At 44.0% G+C, this 22,171-nt stretch overlaps 1 protein-coding gene across 2 annotated transcripts; it reads right to left on the bottom strand.

Annotated features, from left to right (window-relative positions):
- Positions 1-4,305: 4,305 nt before the first annotated feature.
- On the bottom strand, positions 4,306-21,959 carry Jpt2 (Jupiter microtubule associated homolog 2). Of its 2 annotated transcripts, none has more exons than XM_021637219.2 (5): positions 21,826-21,959; positions 17,562-17,710; positions 9,646-9,788; positions 7,322-7,370; positions 4,306-6,702 (listed from the first exon to the last, which is right to left on the bottom strand). In XM_021637219.2, exons 1-5 carry the CDS (start codon positions 21,867-21,869, stop codon positions 6,515-6,517), a joined length of 573 nt encoding a protein of 190 aa, XP_021492894.1. In that variant the 5' UTR covers positions 21,870-21,959; the 3' UTR covers positions 4,306-6,514. The 2 variants fall into 2 exon arrangements, with proteins under 2 accessions (XP_021492894.1, XP_060219967.1); XM_060363984.1 differs by lacking the exon at positions 21,826-21,959 and adding an exon at positions 18,824-18,918.
- Positions 21,960-22,171: the final 212 nt, after the last annotated feature.

Genomic DNA, 22,171 nt, shown 5'->3' with positions numbered 1-22,171 from the left:
TGCTAACATTTTCCCCCTGCCTGCTCAGTTCACGTTCTTTTAAAAGTTACCTTGTTATTTTGAGTATGAGTTTGGCTCATGTATATTTTACACCACTTACGTGCTTGGTACCTATGAAGGCCAGGAGAGTGCATCTGAATTGGGGTTCCAGTCAGTTGTGAGCAGCTGTATGGATGGTCAGAACCAAACAAAGTTCCTCTCCTGTAAGAGCAAGTGCTCTGAACTGCTGAACCAACGCTCAGCCACCAGGTCTTACTCTTACCACACCAACCCAATGAGTCCTCCTGTCGCTGACGTCCAGAACATTGTGCACAATTTCATATACAAGGTCTTACTGTGTAGCACTGGCTGACCTAGAACTTGCTATGCCTGGCTTCTGCCACTCAGCTGGGACTACGTGCACATACCATCACCTGGAGCGAAAATTCCTTCACCTTTCCACACATAACTTACTATATGGCTAAGTACCTACTCTAACAGATTGTTCTGTAACAGGGCCCCAGACGTAAGCACAACTGACCCCATCCTAGAAGTGCCATTCAGGCTGTAAAACTCTTCATGTAGACAGCACCACCTGCCAAAAGTGAGAACAAAGCTGAGCTTGTATTTCATCAACTGACTGGGGAAGTGGGCTAGTGTGAAAGGGGCAGATTGCAGCAGCACTTGCCGTGAATGTTCCCAAGCTAGTTTTAGTTTATTACTTAATGTGTAGGAGTGTCTCATCTACCTGTGCCTGGTGCCAACAGGAAGCAGAAGAGGGTATTGGACCTTCTTCTAGAGTTACTAATAGTTGTGCCAATTGGGTTCTGGTAGAAATAGAACGTGGGTCCTCTGGTAGAGCAGACAGTGCTCTACCCACAGAGCCATCTTTCCAGTCCCACCTGAGTTAATTTAAAATTGCCAAAATTAGTAATCAGGACAAATAGGTGAAATTCTTTAATTTTTTTTTTATTTATTAACTTTGTATATTATGAGTGTTTTGCCTGCATATGTGTATATCACATGAGTGCCTGGTGTCTATACAGGCCAGAAAAGGTAATTAGACCTTCCAAAACTGGAATTATAGATGGTTGCGAGTCGCCACACAGGTGCTGAGAACGGAACCCACCCAGGTCCTCTGCCATTGCAATGAATGCTCTTAACAACTGAGCCACGTTGTGCTCATTTTTTAAACTATTTTATTTGGGTTATTTGTGCCTCTACCTCCCTTCCACCAACTCTTTAACTCTAGGTAAGAGAGAGAAGGTTAGTGGAAAGAGGGAATGCAGACTCTTTTACTTCTCTGTCTATCTCCTCTAAGGCGCTGTGCCACGAAGCGTCTCTCCAGTTTCTCTTCAAATCACACCACCACACCGTCCATCTGTGGTCTTGCCAAACTGCCTGGACTCTCTTTCTGGGCTCTCTTATTTATATCCCTCAGAGTCCTGGGCCACACCCCTCTCCATGCTGCACAATACAGGTCGTTACCAGCTGGCAAAAACATGACCAGCAGGAGGCAGTTATCAGCTGTGGACAAACTAAAATCCCACACTTGGGATTAAAACAAAAACCTATTAACATAAAACAACTGAGTTTTAAAAGAAACCAAAACTTCCATTTCAGAGCCATCCTTCCAGTCTCCTGGTAAACAAGTTACAGTACAAGTTTGTGTTTAGGGATTGTTTTGGGTCTCTCTGTAAACTTGAACCCTGTAAATTCTTTGTTTGAGACAGGGTTTATATAGCCTTGGTACTTACACTGTAGACCAGGATGTCCTCTTAACTCAAGAGAGATCACCAGCCTCTGTCTCCCAGTACTGGGACTAAAGTTGTGTACCACTATATCCCACTCCTGTAAATTCTCAAAGTTAGTATGCCTCCCACCAACACAGGGACAGACCAACTGACTTGAACATGAACAAGAAAAAAAAAAGTTTATTATTTATTTATAGACATAAATATCTCTCTACATAGATCTGACTGTCCCAGAACTTACTATGTAGACAAGGCTGGCCTTGATCTCAGATCTGCTTGCCTCTGCCTCCCAAGTGCTGACATTAAAAGTGTGTGCCATAAGTTCTGGTGCTCCTTTGTTATTAACACGATCAGGGCAAGTTTGTTGTTTGGAACTAATCAAAATAAAATGCATTAAAAAAGTTTTTTTTTTCCTCCTGAGACAGGGTTTCTCTGTAGATGAGGCTGGCCTGAACTCAGAGATCCACCTGCCTCTGCCTCCCAAGTGCTGGGATGAAAGGCATAAACCACCATCACCTGGTTTAAAAGTTATTCATTTGTAGCAGATGTGTGCCTGAATGCAGGTACCTATCCAATGGAAGCCATCAGATTCACTGGAGCCAATGTCACAGGTGGTGGTGAGTCACTCACTCTTCCTGCGTGCTTGGGACCAACTTCCATACCTTTGCAGAAGTATCAAGTACTCTCTCCAGCTACCCAGATTGAGTTTTAATAAAATCACATAATAGGTACTTACTGACTAGCATAGTTTAACTGATCCTGGATGTTGGAAGCTCTATTGGAATACTTTGTCCCATTAAAAGGCACTACAGTATAAAAAGTATAAAGTCCCACCATAGCCTCAGGCATTTGAATACTGGATCCCCAGCTGATGATGCTATGCTGTTTTGGGAGGCTTAGGAAGTGTGGCCTTATTCAAGAAGGTGTATCACTAGGGGCAGACTTTGATGTTTAAGATGTCAGCTCTGTTTGCTCTAGCCCCATGCTTGCTTGCCATGATGGTGATGAACTCTTACCCCTCTGGAACCGTAAGCCCTGATGAACACTTCCTTCTATAAGTTGCCTTGGTCATGTCTTATCACAGCAATAGAAAAGTGATACTGATCAAAAGTTCTACTTTAATCATGTCCCTAAATGTCTGCCAAAGCCCAAATATCCATTATGTCCCTTTCATCCCTTCATGAGTTGGATTTCAGAGATGGTTATACCTAAGACAAGATTATTTCCTTATTCATCTCCCAGAATACTAAAAATTAGGAATAGAATGCTAGTTTAGAGTTAAAAAAAAATCATAGAATTCCAGTATTATTTCTACCTAAGAATGAGCCTTGAGACGGCCAACTGTGACAATTTCACTTCCTCACTCTTATCACAGAGTTGCTGTCCAGCCTCTGGAGACATGCTGACATCTTCCAGTGTCTGCCTAGGGCTGGAATAGTTGCTAACTATTGTATTGTTAGTTTTTAACCCAGTTCATGGAACTCACTGTATGTGAAAACAAGTAAAGATGTTGTTTCAGGAGGCTGGAGGGATTGCTCAGTGGTTAAGGGGACTGACTGACTGACCTTCCAGGGGTTCTGAGTTCAATTCCCAGCAACCACATGGCAGCTCACAACCATTTATAAGATCTGCTGTCCTCTTCTGGTGTGCAGGCAGAACATTTTATACATAATAAATCTTAAAAAAAAAAGTTTCAGTTAAAGCATTGGTCTCTCTCTCAGGTAACACACATTGGCTTTCTTTGTGAGGCATTGGTCTATCTGTCTCTCTCTGAGACAGGGTTTCTCTACATAGCCCTGGCTGTTTTGGAACTCACTATGTAGACCAGGCTGGCTTTGAACTCGATTCTCCTGCCTCTCTCTGCTTCCCAAGTGTTGGAAAAGTGTTTCTTGTGAAACACTGGTTTCTATCGTAAGCTTTGGTCCCACGTTCAGAATGATGTGAAACTTCTGCGAGACTCTCCAAGTAGGCACTCTGCCACAATCCATATAATTTGCATGAGGATGTGGAGTTTGCACGTTGAACATATGAAAACAAATGATAAATACACAGTACAGACATCCAACTTGTTTTTTTTTTCTGTAGGACTTCAACCTAACAAAGCTGGGTAACTGGACACCTACCTAGTCATTATAAGGCTTGTTATTGGGACATTTGAAGCCAAACTGGAGCAGATGAAGTTTTCTCATATCACCTGTCCTAAAGAATACACTTTAACTACAGAAAATTAAATAGTAGATTATAGTATAGTCATTAATTCTGCTCAATTTTTTTTTTCTCCTTTGAGACAGGGTGTCTCTGTGTAACCTTGGTTGTCTTGGACTCACTTTGTAGAGCAGGCTGGCCTCAAACTCACAGAGAACCACTTGCCTCCCCAGGTGCTCGGATACAGGGGTGCATCATGATGCCCGGTCCCTGCTCAAATATTAAAGATGTTGGGCATTTCTAGATCAAGATTAAGGAAGGGAGAAGTAAACTTTACCAATGGAAAGCTAGGAAAAAGTTCATGCACTGTGGTGCCCCACCCCCAAATGGACTATGGAGGAGCGCATATGTACAAATACACACAGGCTGTATGTGGTTACTAAGTTTAATTCAATCATTAACCCAGTTCTGCCTCATAAAAGTAACAAAATGTTCCTATCAAAATCACATTATGATGTAAGGACTGGTTTCTTGTTCTGACATAGTGCTAGCAAAATGTTGGCACCAAATGTACTTAAAAAAAGTTTTAAGGCTTAATGCAGGTGAAAACTGTATACCACTGTATACCATGCTCTGAGCCCGGCTTCAGTGGAAGAGACAGAAAGATAGGGGAGATGAGTAAGGCAGCTGCTGCTGTGGGTCACTGTTGCAGGTCCTTATATCCTCCTGGCCATCCAGGCCAGCAGGTGGAGCTTGGAGCTTTTCTCTCACTGGGCTAAGAGCGCGGCCAGCAGTGACGTCAGATTCCTTCTTGACAATCCAGTTTGGAATTCACAAATCATTTTCTACTTGAGAGCAGTTACAAAAAGAGGTTTATTTCTATCAATGTATCATTTCCTTATAAGCTAAAGAAGTTAGTGTCTGGGCTAAATAAAGCAGACATAATTTGTGACATTTTCTTAAATGGAAAAAATGCTCTGAATTCCAAATGGCATCTTCATAGTGACTGAACCACAACCTTTTTGAGTTGTTACAGAATTACAACACATGTAATACATGTTTCTTGGATTCAGGATACAGGGCAGATGGACAAGACTCTTTGGTTGACAAAGCCATGGTCAGACCCACCAATGGGCCAGACATAGGAAGCAGAGCTTGGCAGGTGACTCCTGCAGGCAGGTAAGCATCCAGGTGTAGCTGCAGGACTGCTGCTTTCCCAAAATTTATTGAGAACATTTCTGGCTGCTATGAAGCTCTCTATAGGCACTAGAAACAAAAGCAGCAGCACTCAGAAGTCCCTTTCATAGATGCCCACCAGAGGGGAAACAAGGAACTAAGGCTGCAGCCCGTAAGAGCTGAACAGGAGGTGCATCTGCCTGACAGATGAAATAAATAACTGCGGGGGCAACATGACTGTGGAGCCCAGTGTCTCTGCTGTCAAATGACAGTTGTGACCTTTATTGCCAAAACACTTGATGCCCTCGCCTGCAGAGGGAGCACGGCTTATGAGCAGGCGGAGAGCTCTCTGAAGTGGCTCAGGCAACGCTTCTGCTTCAGTGCACCAGGGCAGCACTATTCTAGGTGCTGAATGCAGTCCATGGGTAGTTACCAGAGGCTGATACTAAGTACACCTTTCAGACATTGGTAAAGAAACCAACTCAAAGTCCCTCAACAGGTCTTCCTCCCAATTACAGGAAGAAAGCAAGATGGGAAAAACAGGAACCCACCCAATATCTAGACATATATGAGTAGTTTTTAAGCCCTGTGGAGGCCAGAGACCTCATGTATAGGAAAAACCATGGACAGGGAGAACCCCTCATGGCTGTGGAACTAAGGCCTAGGCTTAAGGCTAATGAGAGAAACAAAAGAACAACCCACAAGCAAATCTGGCACATCAGGATACAAAGCCCACTGTAGAGGAAGACAAGCTGCTACCTCAGACATGGCCATGGTTTTAGGTGCAGGTATGGCACAACTCAGTGGATCAGTGTATATAAAGCAAAGCAAAGCAAAACAAAACAAAACCTTATGCTCAGGACAAGACTGAGAATAACTGATTTTCTGTTGACTGCTACCAAAAAGAGCAATCATGTTTCAACACTACAGGGTGACATATTGAGGGAAAAAAGGAAAAGGAGACATCGGGGTTCAGAGGTAATCCGAGGTGGAAACATTTAGTGATAGGCATTTCCTGAAAGAAAAGGTTTAATGTAGCTAGACCTCACTCTTTGTTTCTGTTTCTCCTTCATCCCACACTGAGGGATAGGTAGTTTGGGTTCTTTTTCAACTAAACCATTCTTAGATGCCCAAGAGCCAGCAGACTGCTGATACAAGGACAAGATAGACCCTAGCGATCCTTTTGTTAATGGGTACCATCTCTTCTGCCCTCCCTACCACCTTACAGCAACTAGAGAGAAGGCACCAGAACATTCCATTTTATCCCCACACATGTGTATCTTGGCAGTCCAGAAGGCACAGTCCTCTGTGAAGCTCTTCCAATAACAACAAGGCCTATGAGCAGCCAACCCCACACATACGATAAACCCTCTCCCACCCCAACTCACTTGGGTTAAAGGAAACGCTAACATTCAAAACCCTATCTGAGTGTGTCTGGTAACAGGCAGAGCAGGAGCCTCTCAGTAGAAGGAGATGCTGGATTTGCCTCCTGGTGGGTTCAGGACTTTGTTGTGGGAGCGAGGGCGTGGCCCCAGCCTAGGCTCATGACTATCAACTGTAGGTGCGGGCTCCGATATCTTGGCATGCTCTGCTTCTTTTGAGCTTCCTTTCTCGCTCTGCTCTCCTCTGGGTGTGGAGTTTGTTGCAGCTGTGGGACAAAGTCGACACATGTCTGTGAGAGGCAGCCACTACACTATGAAACAAGCCGTGCTAACTGACAGTCATGATCACGGCATAGCTAGTACATTCTGAACTGCACTTGGTCCTGCTTGGTTGCAAACTCATGAAGCACTCTGGGTCCCTGTTCCTCACACTGGCACAATGAGCTTCTGAACAGTGGTTCTCACCCTGTGTCACAACCTCTTGGTAAGAAGGTCGGTGACCCATCCTTTCACAGGGATCACCTAAGACTATAAAAAAACACCGACATTTACATTACAATCCATAACTGTAGCAAAATTACAGTTTGAAGTAGCAATGAAAATAATTTTATGGCTGGAGGTCAGCTGAATATAAGGAATTGTATTAAAGGGCTGTAGCATTAGCAAAGCTGAGAACCAATGTTCTAGAAGGAAAGAAAACTCTAGAAGTATTCCCAGAAGTAACTATGCTCATGTTCCCCACCTTCTTTAAACACTAACCACTCTTAGGCACTCTCTCCTACTTATTTTGGTTGGCTGTCTTGGAAGGCACAGAGCAATGCTACGAAGTGCATTAACAGCTTCTCTAGGACACAACCACAAAGTAGGGGCAGGAAATAAGCTTACACTTCAGGCCGGATTTAGAGTCTTCGCCTTCACGCAACAACACATGATCCTGCAACAAGACAAGCCACCAGGTTAGTGCTCATTCAGTTAGACAATCACAATTTAGGGATGAAGGACTGGTCTATTTTTAATTGTGTCACCTAGGGCTTGAACCTAGAACCTCATGCCTGCTAGGAAACATTCTACCTACCACCAGGCCACATCCTCAGTCATTTTTACTTTGGAGACAGGGTCCCATTAAATTTTTCCAGATCTGGGCTTGAACCTCAAGCTTCCAGAACAGCTAGGGTTATAGGCCTGCACTATAGAGTCTGCTTTATTTTTAACCTTTAAATGTTTGTAGTAGGCTGGAGAGATGGCTCAGTGGCTAAAGCTCTTGATGCTCTTCCAGGACCCCAGACAAGTTCCTAGATACATACAGTAGTCTGTAACATTCCAGGGGAATGTAATGCCTCCGAGTGTACTTGCACTCATTTGCATATACCCACATGCTGACATATCTATATATAACAAAATATATCAATACAATTTCACGGTAAATAAACCTGTAGGCTAGAGTCCTGCTCAACGACTAAGTGCTTCTCCAGCATGCAAGAGCCTCTCTGGGTTTAATCCCCAACAATGCAAAATAGAGACTTGTGCCTGAGCCCCATGTAACCCGCTGTATTGCAAGTGATGTTCGCTCTCTGTCATTCTTGTCCAAACAATGGCCTCTCAAAATCCCAGTTATTTTATTTCTTCATAAAAAGCCAAAAATATAGCTTTTTAAAAAGCAGCCACACCAGGCTTCAAATTATAAAATTTATTTAGAAGAAAAATTAAATTTTATAATACTAGCATGTTTTCATAATTTCATTTACATTGTAGTATGTATCAGAACTTCCTGTTTTGACAGCACATTTGAATGTGTGGCTCATGAGCAGACAAATGGATAAACCAAATAATTCGGCCATACAATCAAATGTTATGCTGTCAAACAAGAAGTTCTGATACATGCCATAGTGCAGAAGCTCTGAGAACATACGATTGTTGTAAATTTTCCTAAATTTAGGGCTGGGGTGTAGTTCAGTGGGTAGAGCACTTGCCTGGCATGCACAAGGCCCAAAGACTATCTATCCCCAGAATAACAAAAAAATCAATAACGAAAATATTTAGTTTCATCAAGATATGGTGGCCCAACCCTGCAATCTCAGCACTCATGCAAAATGACAAGAATTTGAAGTCAACCTGGGCTAGTGAGAAGACCTGCCTTGTTTTTACACAGGCTCTCACTATGTATACCAGGCTGGCCTTGAACTCAGTGACCTGCAACAAATTTAATGAGTTGGTTTTCTGGCATTCTCTAAAGTTCTACAATTATTGTTATTACTTTTTGAACCGACAAATGTAAGATAGTTGGTGAATTTTAATCCATTGCAGTTGCAGGTAGGCAAAATATTCATACACATAAAATTTAAAAATCTAAGAAATGCTTAAATAAAAAACAGTAAATAAAACAAAAAAATACTGATAATAACTGTACCAATACTATAGTCCCGGGCTCATTATCAATGTGCTCTGGCCAAGATTAAAGTTCTTTGTCACTCAACCCAACACATGTGCTGGCACTGGTGCATAGGTTCTGGGACACAGAGAAGCTGTGGATAAGCCTCTGCCTGAGCCATGGGAGTTTCTAGATCTAATCCATGTGTTCAAAGGTCACACTGCTCTGGTATTCTTTTCCCTGCAGCTTCTGAGCTGGAGGGCAGGCAAAGAGATCCTGTTTATCTTATTACACAGGTACCTTCACTGGATCAGAGGACTGAGAGTCCCCATTGGCCAAGCACCATAAATCCTCCAAGATAACTAGTACAAGCTCAACCTCGTATGGAATAAAACCCATCAAGAGCCATTATCTTGGAGCAGCCCATAGGGCTAGAGCAGTGGTCTAGGGTGTATAAAGCCTCAGGTTTAACCTCCAGTACTAGAGGAAAAACATACTCATCATCTTTCCTTTAAAAAAAAAAAATCAACAAGAGTCAAACCCTTATGCTATGCTATGTGCTCAGGTGACAAAGTAGGGTAGCACACACAGGTGCTTGGTGGCTGCTGTGTAGACATGGGAACACAACTGCTTGCCCCATGGTTTTACTCATACGGATGCTGACACGTATCCCAGGTGACTCAAAACCCAATGATGAGTGACCATACTCAGAAAAACCAACACTTGTCTTTCTGTCTCTTCCTAACAACATGTCACGCCTACCTTGGAACTTTTCAAAAAAGTGAACTTGACCTAACTTTTATTTTTCTCTCCTGTCTGGCTATATGAATGTAGTCCATACCTTGGGCTTGTTTGGGTGTGCCAGGGGCGCAGTGGCAGTGACTGGGGACCCGAATATGTCACTGGTCTTCCCACCAGGTGGGTTCAGACGTTGTCGAGTCTGCACAGGAGTTGATTCGTCAAAGATACCACTTCCTTTTCCCCCTGCGGAAACAATCACAGAAGAATGAACATCAGAGCACCATCAGATCGTACACCACTGTTGTCACCTTGAGAGACAACGTTTCACTGAAGACTTAATGCCTTCCCAAGTTTCAGGGCAGTAAGGGATGACTATCCACGAAGCCTTACATTTCAGGCAATCCTTAATCTGGTCTGCTGCAGCCTTCCTGTGTACAGCCAAGCTGACCTGGGCCTGGACTCTAAAAGGGAAAAGGAATAAAACATCACCTTTCCCCAGAGCTTCCTTAGTGCTCAACAGTGCAAGGTTTCCAGTGGAAAAGTCTCCTTTGTTAATGATGAAGAGTTCTCCAGCAGATTGAAAGCAAATAACTGTATGTCTAGTTCATGGTTATTCACGGTGAACCTATAATCTGGAAAACAAAGTCTGTTACTCTGACCTCCTTCTGGCTAGAAAAGCTAGTGAGGACTAGATGCCAACAAGTTCAGAGACATACACCTTGCTGCCCACTGTGAGTTTACTGAGCTGTGATAGAAATGTGCAGCTCAAGCAGATTTTATGGCCCAAGGCCTGGACTGATGCAAGGATGCCTACGTTAGGCAGAATGGTACGAAATATCAATTGATTTCTTTACTCCGCAAAGTACCCACCTTCCCCAATAACATCTGCCCTCATGGAGGCAGACTCCATCAAAGTCATGACTCCAGTATACCAACTGAAACTACATCCCACCGACTACCCGTGCTGCTCTAAGTGCCTCTCCAGTTCCTCAACTGTATAAAAAGGACAACAAAGGGGCTACTACTCTCTGAGGCTGTATGAGGATTCTCTAAGTTGCAGCAGCTCCTGGGACAAATGCTGAGACAATGTCTACAGTGTAAATACTCAGTGTTTGCCAACTAAGCTTCCATTTGCTACAAAACACTGTGTTCCAGGCATAACACAAGGCATCACCATAACCAAAGCAGCTGTGATTACTTGTGAGACCACCAACAAGACAGACCTGTAGTGTCCTATAGAAGGTGATGGGTAGGTGAGTAGCTCCTCGCCTGAAATGCCAGCCACTCTCTCCTTCTTGTACCCTCAGGTACACATGGCCTCAGAAAATGTTAGACTGTAATGAACACGGAAATTAACTAAGGAGAGATTAAATCTGTACTTTTAGGAGGCTATCATCCATACCGATACATAACTTTTCAGTGATGTGGGTGTTTGGAGTCAACCTTGCTCCTAAGTAACCACTCACTGCTGTTCCTATAAACAACCCAGTAAACTTGTTGGCTTCACAAACTGGACCTGGATGGACTGTTTATTTGGTCTGCTGCTGACTGGCTATCTAGGGTGAACAGAAGTCTGTTTACATCTCCACAGGAGAAGCTAAACAATACCATAAAACTAAAGAAGCAGCCCATGTTCTTTGAAGGAGTTTTGACCTTGTGTGTTCCCCCACCCCCAAATCACTAAACAGTTATTTTTTAACTATCACAATTATGTTGTCACCACAAAACTCTGAAGAGCAACCTGAACGCACAATAGGAACGCCAAAGTCTAACTTGAGGTTGCTAACACACCTAGGAAAAAGGCCTTTTAGGCTCTTACTGCTGGAGCAGAGTACCTTCTAGAAGATACTGGCTTGTAGGGGTCAGGAGTATAGCTACTGAGATGCAGTTAAGCTTAAAAAACAAAACAACCAACAAAAAAACAAAACTAGTTTTTGTTTTAATCCCACATGTGGTATATGGGCAGCTTCAGGCTGTTCACAGCAGCTGACTTATTTGCCTTGTGGGTGCTCTAGGAGGAGCAGGATCTTTGCTGGCTGCAGATAGTTTAATTCTGGGGACTAAATGCCAACGGGAATAAATGCCAGCGTACAGAGAGAGAAGGAGGCGCTCCAAAGAAGGTGACGGCTGTCTTTTCCTTCTCATCAGGTCTAAAGATGGCCCTTCCGACTTATTCTCAGGGTTAGCAGTGTTACTTAAAAAGAACTGATATCCACCAAGTCCCGAATGCTCTCCTAACTATTCTGGACTTTTTTGTTCTGCGACAGAGTTTACAAGTGCCTTTCCATGAGCATCATCATCTACTTGAAAGATGCATGCACTCACCAGGGAAGAATCTCCTCTACCAGCAGGTTTTTACTAGAAGAAATACTCAAGGTACAGAACTCATACATACTGTTTTTCTTATCTGTCTGTTGGGAGTCAACTGACTTTGTGGGGTCAGTATTGTGTGTCAGTGTAAATGAACACACCAACAACTGGCTCCCAGACGTAGGGCTTAGAATAATGGAAATCTGGTTTCTACTGTGTAGAGAATGAAGGAATGACCATAATGTTTTAGGAAGTCAACAAAAAGTTTATTGTGGCTGCTGCTGCTGGGTTCTATCCTGTTTTGCTCCCAAAGGAGATTTTCTACATTTTCTCCCTTCTCCTCCTATATTCTATATTAGAAAAAGTTGGGAAAATGGCTGAGCAACTGGAAAAATTGTGAGTGAAAATGGGTATGAGAGGAAACTGGAAAAATTTCAGGTAGAGGTAGAAGCCCTTGGGAAGTGAATAGAGTCCAAAAAGGGAGAACAGAAGGGTTCAGACCTGGTGACTGAGCAGGAAGAAAAAGAAAAGGAACTGGACTACAAGGCAGATTGCTACCTTTTTTCTGTGCAGGAGGGCAAAGGCCCTGCAAGGCAACAAGGTTAAAGAAGCAAACTGAGCCTTCAAAGCATCAAAATGCAAGGTGGTTTAATTCATGAATTTGGCCATTTAAAAAGAAATTATAGGGCTAAAAGCCTCGGAGTTCAAAACTGCAGATGTGTTAACTCATAGAAATATGGTACTTTCAAAGTCAGATCTCAACATATCCGGTGTGGTAACTGTGAGAAATACAGTGCTTTCTGCCAAAGGGAACAAGTTTTTGGCTGCAACGGCTTCTCCAAAAGAATGCTTCCTAATCTCAGCACTCTGGGAGGCAGAGGCAGGGAATCTCTGTGAGTTCAAAGCCAGCCTGGTCTACAAAGATCAGGCTAGCCAAGGCCACAGAGAAACCCCATCTCAAAACAAAAACTAAAAACCAACCAACCCACCCACCCAAACCAACAAACAAAAAAAGAACAAAAGAAAAAGAATGCTTCCTGGGGTTTGCAGATTCTCTGGTAAGGGCTGCCTTTGGACAGGTGAATGCAAGTCCAACAGGCACATACAAGATAATTTCTTGCCATCAGGAAGCAGCTCTGAAGTCCTAACTCAAGGCTCAGCAAAAAGGACAAGCCATTTCAGACAAGGGCAGCTGAGAGTCACCAGATTATAGGAAAAAACAAACCAAAAAAAAAACCTTAACCACGGATTTGGATTTGAAAAGTGTTTAGTTCATCAATAATGTCTGTTTATAATATCTCACTAAAACACAGTGCAGTTATTTGCATAAAACAGAAAGGGTGAAAATAGAGAGAATCTAGTGTCTTTAAAAACCCAGTTATGTTATATAAACAATTTTTTTTTTGTTTTAATTCCAGGTGTGGGATATGGGGCTCTTCAGACTGTCCACAGCAGCAGTCTACTTGGGTGCTCTGGGAGGGGTGTGATCTTTGTCAGCTGCAGAGAGTTGAATTCTGGGGACTCTGGAGAGGGAATAAGTGCCAGAATGCAGAGAAGGGGAGCTCCAAAGAGGACAAGGCTGTTCCTCCTGCTGCTGGTTTGTCAAGTGGTCCAGAGAAGAGACAAGTTGGGGACATCCTGAGGAGATGAAGATTGGACTTGTCCCAAGGAATTCAACGGCCCTAATCAGCAGGAAGTAGTTTATAGAGGTTTATATCCTCTTTCCCCATCAAACTTCTGCCTCTCTTATTTGGTGTTGAGGTGATAGAAGGGGTTGGAGTGGGGAAAGGTGAGCGATACATAGAACCCAATAAAATAGATTAAAAAAAATATGCCTACACTGGGAGGTTTGTAACTGTGCATAAAAGTGGGGACTGGGTAAGGGCCTTTTTAAGGGGAGAAATAACACTTAGGGATATGCAGGAGCTGCACCTTTGCAAAACCTTAAGAGTGATTAATAAAACGTTCTGCACCTCAGCCACAGCCCTCCTGCGGATCATCCCCACACTGAACACTCTTGCCTGGAGAAGGCAACACGATGTGGAGGAGTAAAGGGCCCCACAGCCAGCCTGTTAGTCAGAGTCTTGCTTAGTCATTTATTAACTGTGTGACCTTGAATAAGTACACCTTGCATCCCTACTTCCTGAACTGTAAAGCCGAAACAAATGATACCCAATGCGACTAATGAAATTAAACCATTGCATGCAGATAAAGAGCCTTCTGTATTCTGATCATACTAGCAAGAATGCCTGGCCCTTGAGAGGAGACCCTGCCTCCCAGCGTCATTCTTGGCTGTCCACAGAGGCTCCCTTTAACTCATAATTCAGCTAGTTTAAACTGGAAAGCAATATAGCTTGCAACCAAACTCATCAGGCAGGATTAAAAGTTCAAGGTGAAACTTTGGTTGAAGAACCAAACCACAGCAAAGGGAGGAGAGGGAATAACAAAGTGTTTGGTCAGAAACTGCTCAATAAAAAGAATTAAAACAGAACAGCATTGGCTCTCCAGAAACTTCCTACACGTACGTCCCTTTCCTTTCACTCCGGTGGTCACAATCCTCAAGTTTCTTGAAACCATAAACCTGCTACTTCCTAAGCACAGTCTTATCATTTTGCCCTATCTTGAACAAGAGTTCTACTTCTGACTCTATAAAGGAGCAGTCATACTGCATGCATGGTAGCTTACTGAAGGAAAAACTAAGTTCAAAATAAGTTTTTAGAGACCAAATTACAAGAGGTTAGGGGTCATTACTGCTCTTGCAGAGGACCTGGATTTAGTTCCCAGAACCCACACAGCAGTTCCAAGAGACTGGACACCCTCTTCTGACCTCTGCAGGCTTCCGCACACACGTGGTAGACACAACACACCCAGGCACATACACATAATTTAAGAAGTAAACACTACATTGGCAGAATCAATCACAAATACATATTATGCATAAAAGTGGACAACCTTTATAGAATGTGAAGTGTTTTAAATTCACGTACCTGATAATCCATCAGTTATACTTCCAGAAGTTTCTCAAAGGATATATTCAGGTCAGTTTGTTTGCTTTTGAAACAGGGTCTCATAGAGCCCCGGTTGGCTTACATCTCCTGATCCTTCTGACTCTACATCTCAAACACTGGGATTATAGATATGTATGCGCCATCATGTGCAGATTCAGGTCAATTTAGAGCACGGGCTCTGGAGACAGGAAATCTAGATCCAAAGGCCAATTCTGCCAGTGACTAGCTATAGGGTTCAGTCACGCAAGGAACTTTCCTGGGTTTTAGTTTCTTCGCTGTAAGAGAGGAAACACCTACCTTCTAGGGTTGTAGTGAGAGTGAAGTAAAAAATATATGTAAAGTCTGTAAGTACACTCCCTGGAAACACTCAACTAAGCCAGAAACATCTTTGTCAGACAAATCAGAGAATAATTTATAAAAATATATACAAGAAACTAGCAAGGAACATGGAGACTAATGAATCTGAAACACCAAGAGGCAAGCAATTCCAGCAGACTTTCCATGATCTCACATTGTTAAATTATCTATACTCTGCCTCTACAAGCTTCTCAACCAAGCTCCCAAATCTGAGTGCTGTAGGACTAAGTTTGAAAGACCAAGCACAGACCCCAGGGCACCCAAGCCATTCAGGTAATGGACATGCCAGTGGCTGTGCCTTTCTATTCTCACAAACAATTTTCAAAGGAGCCCCTGATAAGACAGAAAACAAGCTCCAAAGCCTGGTCACAGCAACAAGATGGCTGCCATGACATCTTGTGATCATACAAAGAATGGGCTAGGTGACCCCAGTGGACATCAAGAGTGAGTTGGGGTATGAATTTCTGTGGCATGGATACAAGGGCACACCATGCTTTCTAGGAAACTTGACTTGCTGGGGGGAGGGGGACAGGCCTAAAGACAACTCTACTGAAGGAAGGCCAAGATAGCACAACACCCATCAAATGCAACTCTAATACCAACTGTTAAATGAACAAACAAAATCCAGCCTTTTTTTTTCTTCTTGAGACAGAGTTTCTCTGGGTAGCCCTGGCTGTCTTGCAACTTACTATGTAGACCAGGATGTCCTCAAACTGACCTGCCTATCTCTGCCTCCAAGTGCTAGGACTAAAGGTGTACACCACCACTGCCTGGCAAAATTTAGTTTTTGAAACTACTGCTTTTGTCTATTTGTATTTAATCAAAAACTATCTGTACCAATAACTGGCATGATGTAGAGAGCAGGTCTTAATCCTTTTCTAGCATATGGATTCCATATGTAGCTCCTCTAGTCTTTCAAGGATAGAACAAATGTCTCACTATGTTGCCCAGGTTGGCCCCAAACTCCATAATCATCTGCAGCCTTTGAGGGTTGAGACAACAGACATATAATACCATGACCAACTAAAAGGCCTTTTAAAACTCTCCCTGGTAGTGCTGGGCATGGTGGCACACACCTGTAATCTCAGTGCTCAGGGAGACAGAGGCAGGCAGATCTCTGTGAGTTTGAGGCCAGCCTAGTCTACAAAGTGAGTCCAGGATAGCCAAGACTACACAGAGAAACCCTGTCTTGAAAAACAAAACAAAACAACAACAATAACAACAACAACAAAAAACCCCAAAAACTCTCCCTGAAAACAGCAAGGTAAAGATCAAGAACTGTATTAAGATGTGAACCCTCTAGAATGTCAACTCTACTGAAATTTAATTTTCATTTTTAAATTAAGAATTAAAAATATTCTTCCTAAGAATTTTGAATGCGCAATTTGCATGAAATTTCAGATTAGGGGCTCTGACAGAAGAAACCCACAACCCAGGAACCTCAGCAACTGCCCTTGGTAAGTATCTGCTGACTAGAGGGATCATGAAAGAGGCTCCAGTCATACTCAAGAGAGAAAGTGACAGCCAAGGAAAACCCTTCACTCCTTTTGAAGAAACTGTCAACAACAAGCGATAAGGTGCTCCAGATGCCATATAAACAAGACAAAGTGAGGCAGGCACGTGCTCCAAGCCTGCAATCCCAGCACTCAGGAGACAAGCAGGAAGGTTTTAATTTCACAACCTGGGCTACACAGACGACTGCCTTCAAATAATAAAAAGCAAGCAAGCAAGCAAGCAAGCAAACAAACAAACAAAAAACCCAAACAAGCTGGGAATGGCAGCACATGTCTTTAATCTCCACATTGGAATGGCAGAGGCAGGCAGATCTCTGTGAGTTCCAGGCCAGCCTGGTCTACATAGTGAGACCTTGTCTCAAAAAGCAAAACAAACCAAACCAAAACCATTTCATGTCATCTTCTTGACAGAAGCTATAGTCATGTGAGAGGGAACCTCAAATGCCTCTTAAGACTGAGCTGTAGGCAAGCTTGTAGGGCGCTTTCTTAATTACTGATTGATGTGTGAAGGCCCTGACCACTGTACATGGGCCACGCTGGTCAGGTGGTCCTGGGTTCTACAAGCTTCAAGGAGCAAGCCAGTAAGCAGCACTCCTCCATGACTTCTGCATCAGTTCCTGTCTCTAGGTTCCTTCCCTGTTTGAGTTCCTGTTGTGACTTCCTTCAGAGATGAACAGTGATGTGGACGGGTAAGCCAAATAAACCCTTTCCTCCTTAACTTGCTTTGGCCCTGGTGTTTCATCACAGTAACAGAACACTAAAACAGTATTTTAAAAAGAAAAGAGGAGAATAAAGGCCAAGAGATCTAATAAACATAAAGTCCATACCTGGAGGATTTGTCCTCTTGGGTACGTTTTTAGGTTCTTCAGTTGGTCCAAAAATGTTAGATGCCATCCTATTAGGCTTGCTTGAAGGGACACCTTCTTCTGGACTTCCAAAAAGATCACTTGATTCTCCTCCTGGGGGCTTCATGGATCTACAAGCAGAGAGTGAACCCAAGTCACTTAGAGCCAACCAACAGTTTCCAAGACTCACAGAGATTAGTGTTGATTGTCCCTTTCCTATGGTCTAGCCCAATACCCAAAAGTAATGATGTGAGTAAAAGCTGGCCTTATCACAAAGTGTGGTGGTGCTAAGGCAGACTTTAGAGTCCAAGGCCAGTCTGTCACCTACACAGGAGTAGGGGTAAGGTGAACCACCCAAGAAACCTGACATTTTTTGACAGTCACATTATATAGTAATGAGGATCAAAAATTAGTTTTAATACTTTGCCGCTATCATTTTAGATTCCAACTAGGATAAAACACGTGATGAAGGGATATTATTATGGTTCTCTTCTCCATGCTGTCTTCAACTTTGCTATGAAGCTTACCTGTAAGCAAATCCCCATCTCTACCAACCTTTCCACTTAGTAGCCACGGTAGCCAGGGACTCTCCAGCCAGAACTTACAGATTCTAATCTGAGGAGTCAGGCCGGATGGTAAAGGGTTTTTCCTTGTGTTTTCCAGAGACCTTTAGGAAAGCATTAGGGGGTAGCCTACACTCTAGATCCTTCGACTGGGTTTTAATCCAGACTCCTTACGTATCTTTTAACAAGTTCCATGCTTCTCTTTATCTCAGATTTATCATCTCTGAAGATAATTCCTGACTTAAAGACTTGCTGTAGGGATCTAGGCTGGGATGCCTGCAGTGACCGGTGAAATGCCTAGACTAGAAAGAAAACTCCCCACCTACTGGCTATTTCAGCTCAGGGCATATGGAAGGAGCTTTCCACTCTAAATTCTGGCATTCTACAAGCACAGCTTTTAATTAAACACCCACAAAAATGTAGTTTTACTGCCTTAGTCAAATAAGCAGCATCCACCTTAAGTTCCAAACTTTGAGAACTTTGTCAGGCACTACTGGGAAGTTTAAAAGTGGACAGCTTTTAATGCAGCAGCTGAAGATCTATGGTATTACCTCAAAGATCTGCCCTGAAATCCACAGCACAGGTATACAACTGCAATGTGGTGAAAGAACTCAGATGCATATTTTCAGACACCTGTTTAGACTTTTAAAATGCCTTTTAGTCAGCCATGTAAGCTAATACCTGTGATCCCAGCACGTGGAAGGTGAAGGTAGAAAGATCAGTAGTTCAAAAGTTATCCTCAGGCAGGCATGGTAGCGCATGCCTTGAATCCCAGCATCCAGGAGGCAGAGGCAATTGGATCTCTGTGACATAGTGAGTTACGGGATGGCACGGGCTACCTACATAAAGAAACTCTGTCTATATAGCCAGTCAAGGCTACCAAAGAGCATCTCAAAAATAAAAACAGTACATACATTTTGAAGAGAGGCTACTTGAAAATGAATTTTAAGTGAATGGCACACCTTCTCTCTCTTTTGGATACATGCTATCCATGCAGTTGGTGAAGTTGTGGCTGTCTTGAACTCTGTGTAGAACATACTTGCCTTCAACTCACAGAACTCCTCTGCCTCCCGCTACTCGGATTAAAGCTGTGTATATCACACTTGGTTCCACCCTCTTTCACTAGGCCTAAGCATTGAGACTGTGTGACCTCAGATATTAAAAAAAAAAAAAAAAAAAACATGAGTGGGGGGTTAGGACTGCCTGAAAAGCAAAACAGTGACCACTGAAGGGTTAGTTAACAACAAAAGTATCTCTAACGTGTTTGTTTTACCCAAAGAGCTAAAAGGCAGTCTACTCATTGCAATTTTATGTGCATGAAGTTCTCAGATTGCAAGTTCTCTAAAGCAAGGCGGTATAAAGTGAGGATCTCAGGTGCCCTCAAGAAGGCTGACAGAATGTACCAGTCATGCTTCGAAAGAAAATCAAGGCTGGCCATTCAACACCGCAGATGCCAGGCAGGTACTGACAGGCCTCTGGACCTGTGCCAGGTCACTGTCCTCTTAGGAGGAAGGAGAAAGAGAACGTGTCAAACCTGCCCCATCAACAGTGACTATTTCATGAAGGGTCTGAGGAAGAGATAAAAAAAAGTTCATTTCTTGGAGCATCAGGTCTAACATCTTTGGATCTACAAGCATCTTTTTTTTATTTTTTAAAGAAGATGCCTGTAATCATGAGAACTGAACTAAATTCAGCATAAAGTTGCCTGTCAGCCAGAGCTAAAATTCCTACTTCATTTTTCTTATTGGGGATTGGAAAGAGTTGGGTCAGAGTCTTACAGAACTCAGATTCACTAAGTAGATAATGACAACCTTGAACTCATGATTCCTCTGCCTCCATGTCCCAAGTGCTGGTTATAGGCACGACTATTCCTAGCTTTATTTTAATAATTTCATTTTTCTTGAAAGATAGTTCTCCAAGCTACCAACATCCTGCTGGGTGTTTGACTTTGGCAGGCCCTTACTCTACACTCTTATCTTCTCAGGTGCTCTGTGGCTATTCTGCACCCAGTTCCAGACAGAAAACACAAGTGATCAAGTGCTTTGCCTGAAGCTCCAGATTTAACTGGGCAGCCAGATCTGTGTGTCAATGTGTGCTCCATGTGTGTGATATACAACAGAAGCACTGTGTTCCTGAAACCTCAACACCATCGAGGGAGATGAGGCCCAAATAGAGTCTGTGGTGGGAACCCAGGAAATAAAGCGCAGCTACTGAAATCAATGCTAACATGGGTATTGAAAGTAAAGATTTAGTATTGCTTTGTGTACTTATCTGAATTTGGGGAACAAGCAGAGGAGAGTAAATCGGTGCCATACAAAGTTTTGGCAAAGATAATGGACCACGCAGGCAGGAGCAGTGTCCAACTGCATCCCAGAGACAATGGGGCGAGCGCAAGTTGCACAGCCTACAGCAGCAATGCAAGTCTCAAGGCTGCCCCAGCAAAGGCTCACAAATGGGACTAAGTTCAATAGGCCTTTCAATAAATAGGGCCCAGAACAATGGACAGTGTGGCCTTCTGGAAGCTTCTAGCAGCCATTATTACAATAACACCAATGGAGTGGAAGGTGCTAGGGAGAGATTAGCCAGTTCAGACTTTAGGGCCAAATTCACAATGTGGGAGTACAAATTATACAGGAGAATATAAGGGAGATAGGCTAGGACGAAAAGTCACAGTTACAAGTGGACTATGGCATTAAAGAGAAAACACCTCGACAGTGTCAATGCCCCTGGACCTCTCTGCAATAGTGAGCGTCAGAAAAACTTTTTGAAACTGGTCAGGTGTGGGATAAAGCCATGAGAAATAGATGTGGAACACATTCTTCGTGATTACTGATTTTATGGATGAATGACAGCAATACCATAATGGTCAGCACAAGAAAATCCCTCAGCAAGGAGAGAAAAGAAAGGGTTAGAAGAAAGGAAAACTTGCAATGAGGACCTTAACATATTCTGGAGAAACCAAGGTGCGTCTTTGGAGCAATCCGATTAGGTGCTATCTTTCCCAGACCTGGGTAAGATGCACGGTTTCTATTTACTACGGCGCAGACTGAGGCTTCCAACTGTGCCTCATCAACCAATTAAGGCAGCTCCCCTTGCCCCCTTACCCCGGTATCAAATGGGGTTTTCTCCTGTTCCTAAAATCCTCTCCTTGGACACCTACTCCATAACTAACTCCTGGAGCTCGGAAAGTCATTCGAACGCCAGTTATATTTTACCGACTCAGAGCAGATTAGACAGAAGGAAAGTCCAGATGAAACTGTTGGGAAGGTCCCCGGCCAGAGAGAACCGTTAAGTCGTGCATCCGATGGACACCTGATCGTGGGTTGGATCAGAGAATGCTACCACCACTCAGCCACATTCAAAGGTCGCCGTGACCAAGCAGAGGAAACCGGACGCGGAAAGGGCTCAGGAGCCGGCAAACAGGGCTCGGCAGCGCCCGGTTAGCGTCTCGCATAAGCAAGAGCTCCCGGAGAGCCACGTGTCCTTGTCCCGCCGCCCGGTCGGTCTCCACTCCGCTAGCTCACCCTCCAGCCTTCCTTTGAGGCCCGGCTTCAGCCAACGCGGGAGAATGCGCTCGGTACCCTCAGGGGGCACGCGCCACACCCACCGCATCTGTAGGGTCTCCCGCCCGCCTCGTAGCTGCAGCCACGCACCCACCCGAGCCCCAGCCCCGGCCCGCGCACCTGGAGCCCGACCCGCCAGCCTGGCCGTCCGCGCCCTGGAACATGTCGGCCGCCGCCCCGTGCCTCCCCAGCCGCCGCGCGGCGGTTCCCGCTTGGTCCCGCGCAGGTACCCTGGCCCGCCCAAGCCTGTTGGACGCCTCCCGCGCCAATCATGCTCCTGCAGCCAATCGTGAAGCCAAGCCCCTCCCCGCCCTCCCGCCCCCAATGAGAGGGAGGCTTGGAGGGGGACCCCCACCCACCCGCATCGCGCTTACAGTCAATTGGCTGCAGCAGGCGTCTCTCACAGCTTCAGGCGTGACTATTGGTTCACAGTTCGCACCACCCTCCAACACCACGCCTCAGGGCG

This window comes from Meriones unguiculatus, chromosome 11 (assembly GCF_030254825.1).
Source record: "Meriones unguiculatus strain TT.TT164.6M chromosome 11, Bangor_MerUng_6.1, whole genome shotgun sequence".
NCBI classification, from domain to species: domain Eukaryota; kingdom Metazoa; phylum Chordata; class Mammalia; order Rodentia; family Muridae; genus Meriones; species Meriones unguiculatus.
Note: the sequence above shows the minus strand (reverse complement) of the source record. Positions and strands in the feature narration are given on the sequence as shown.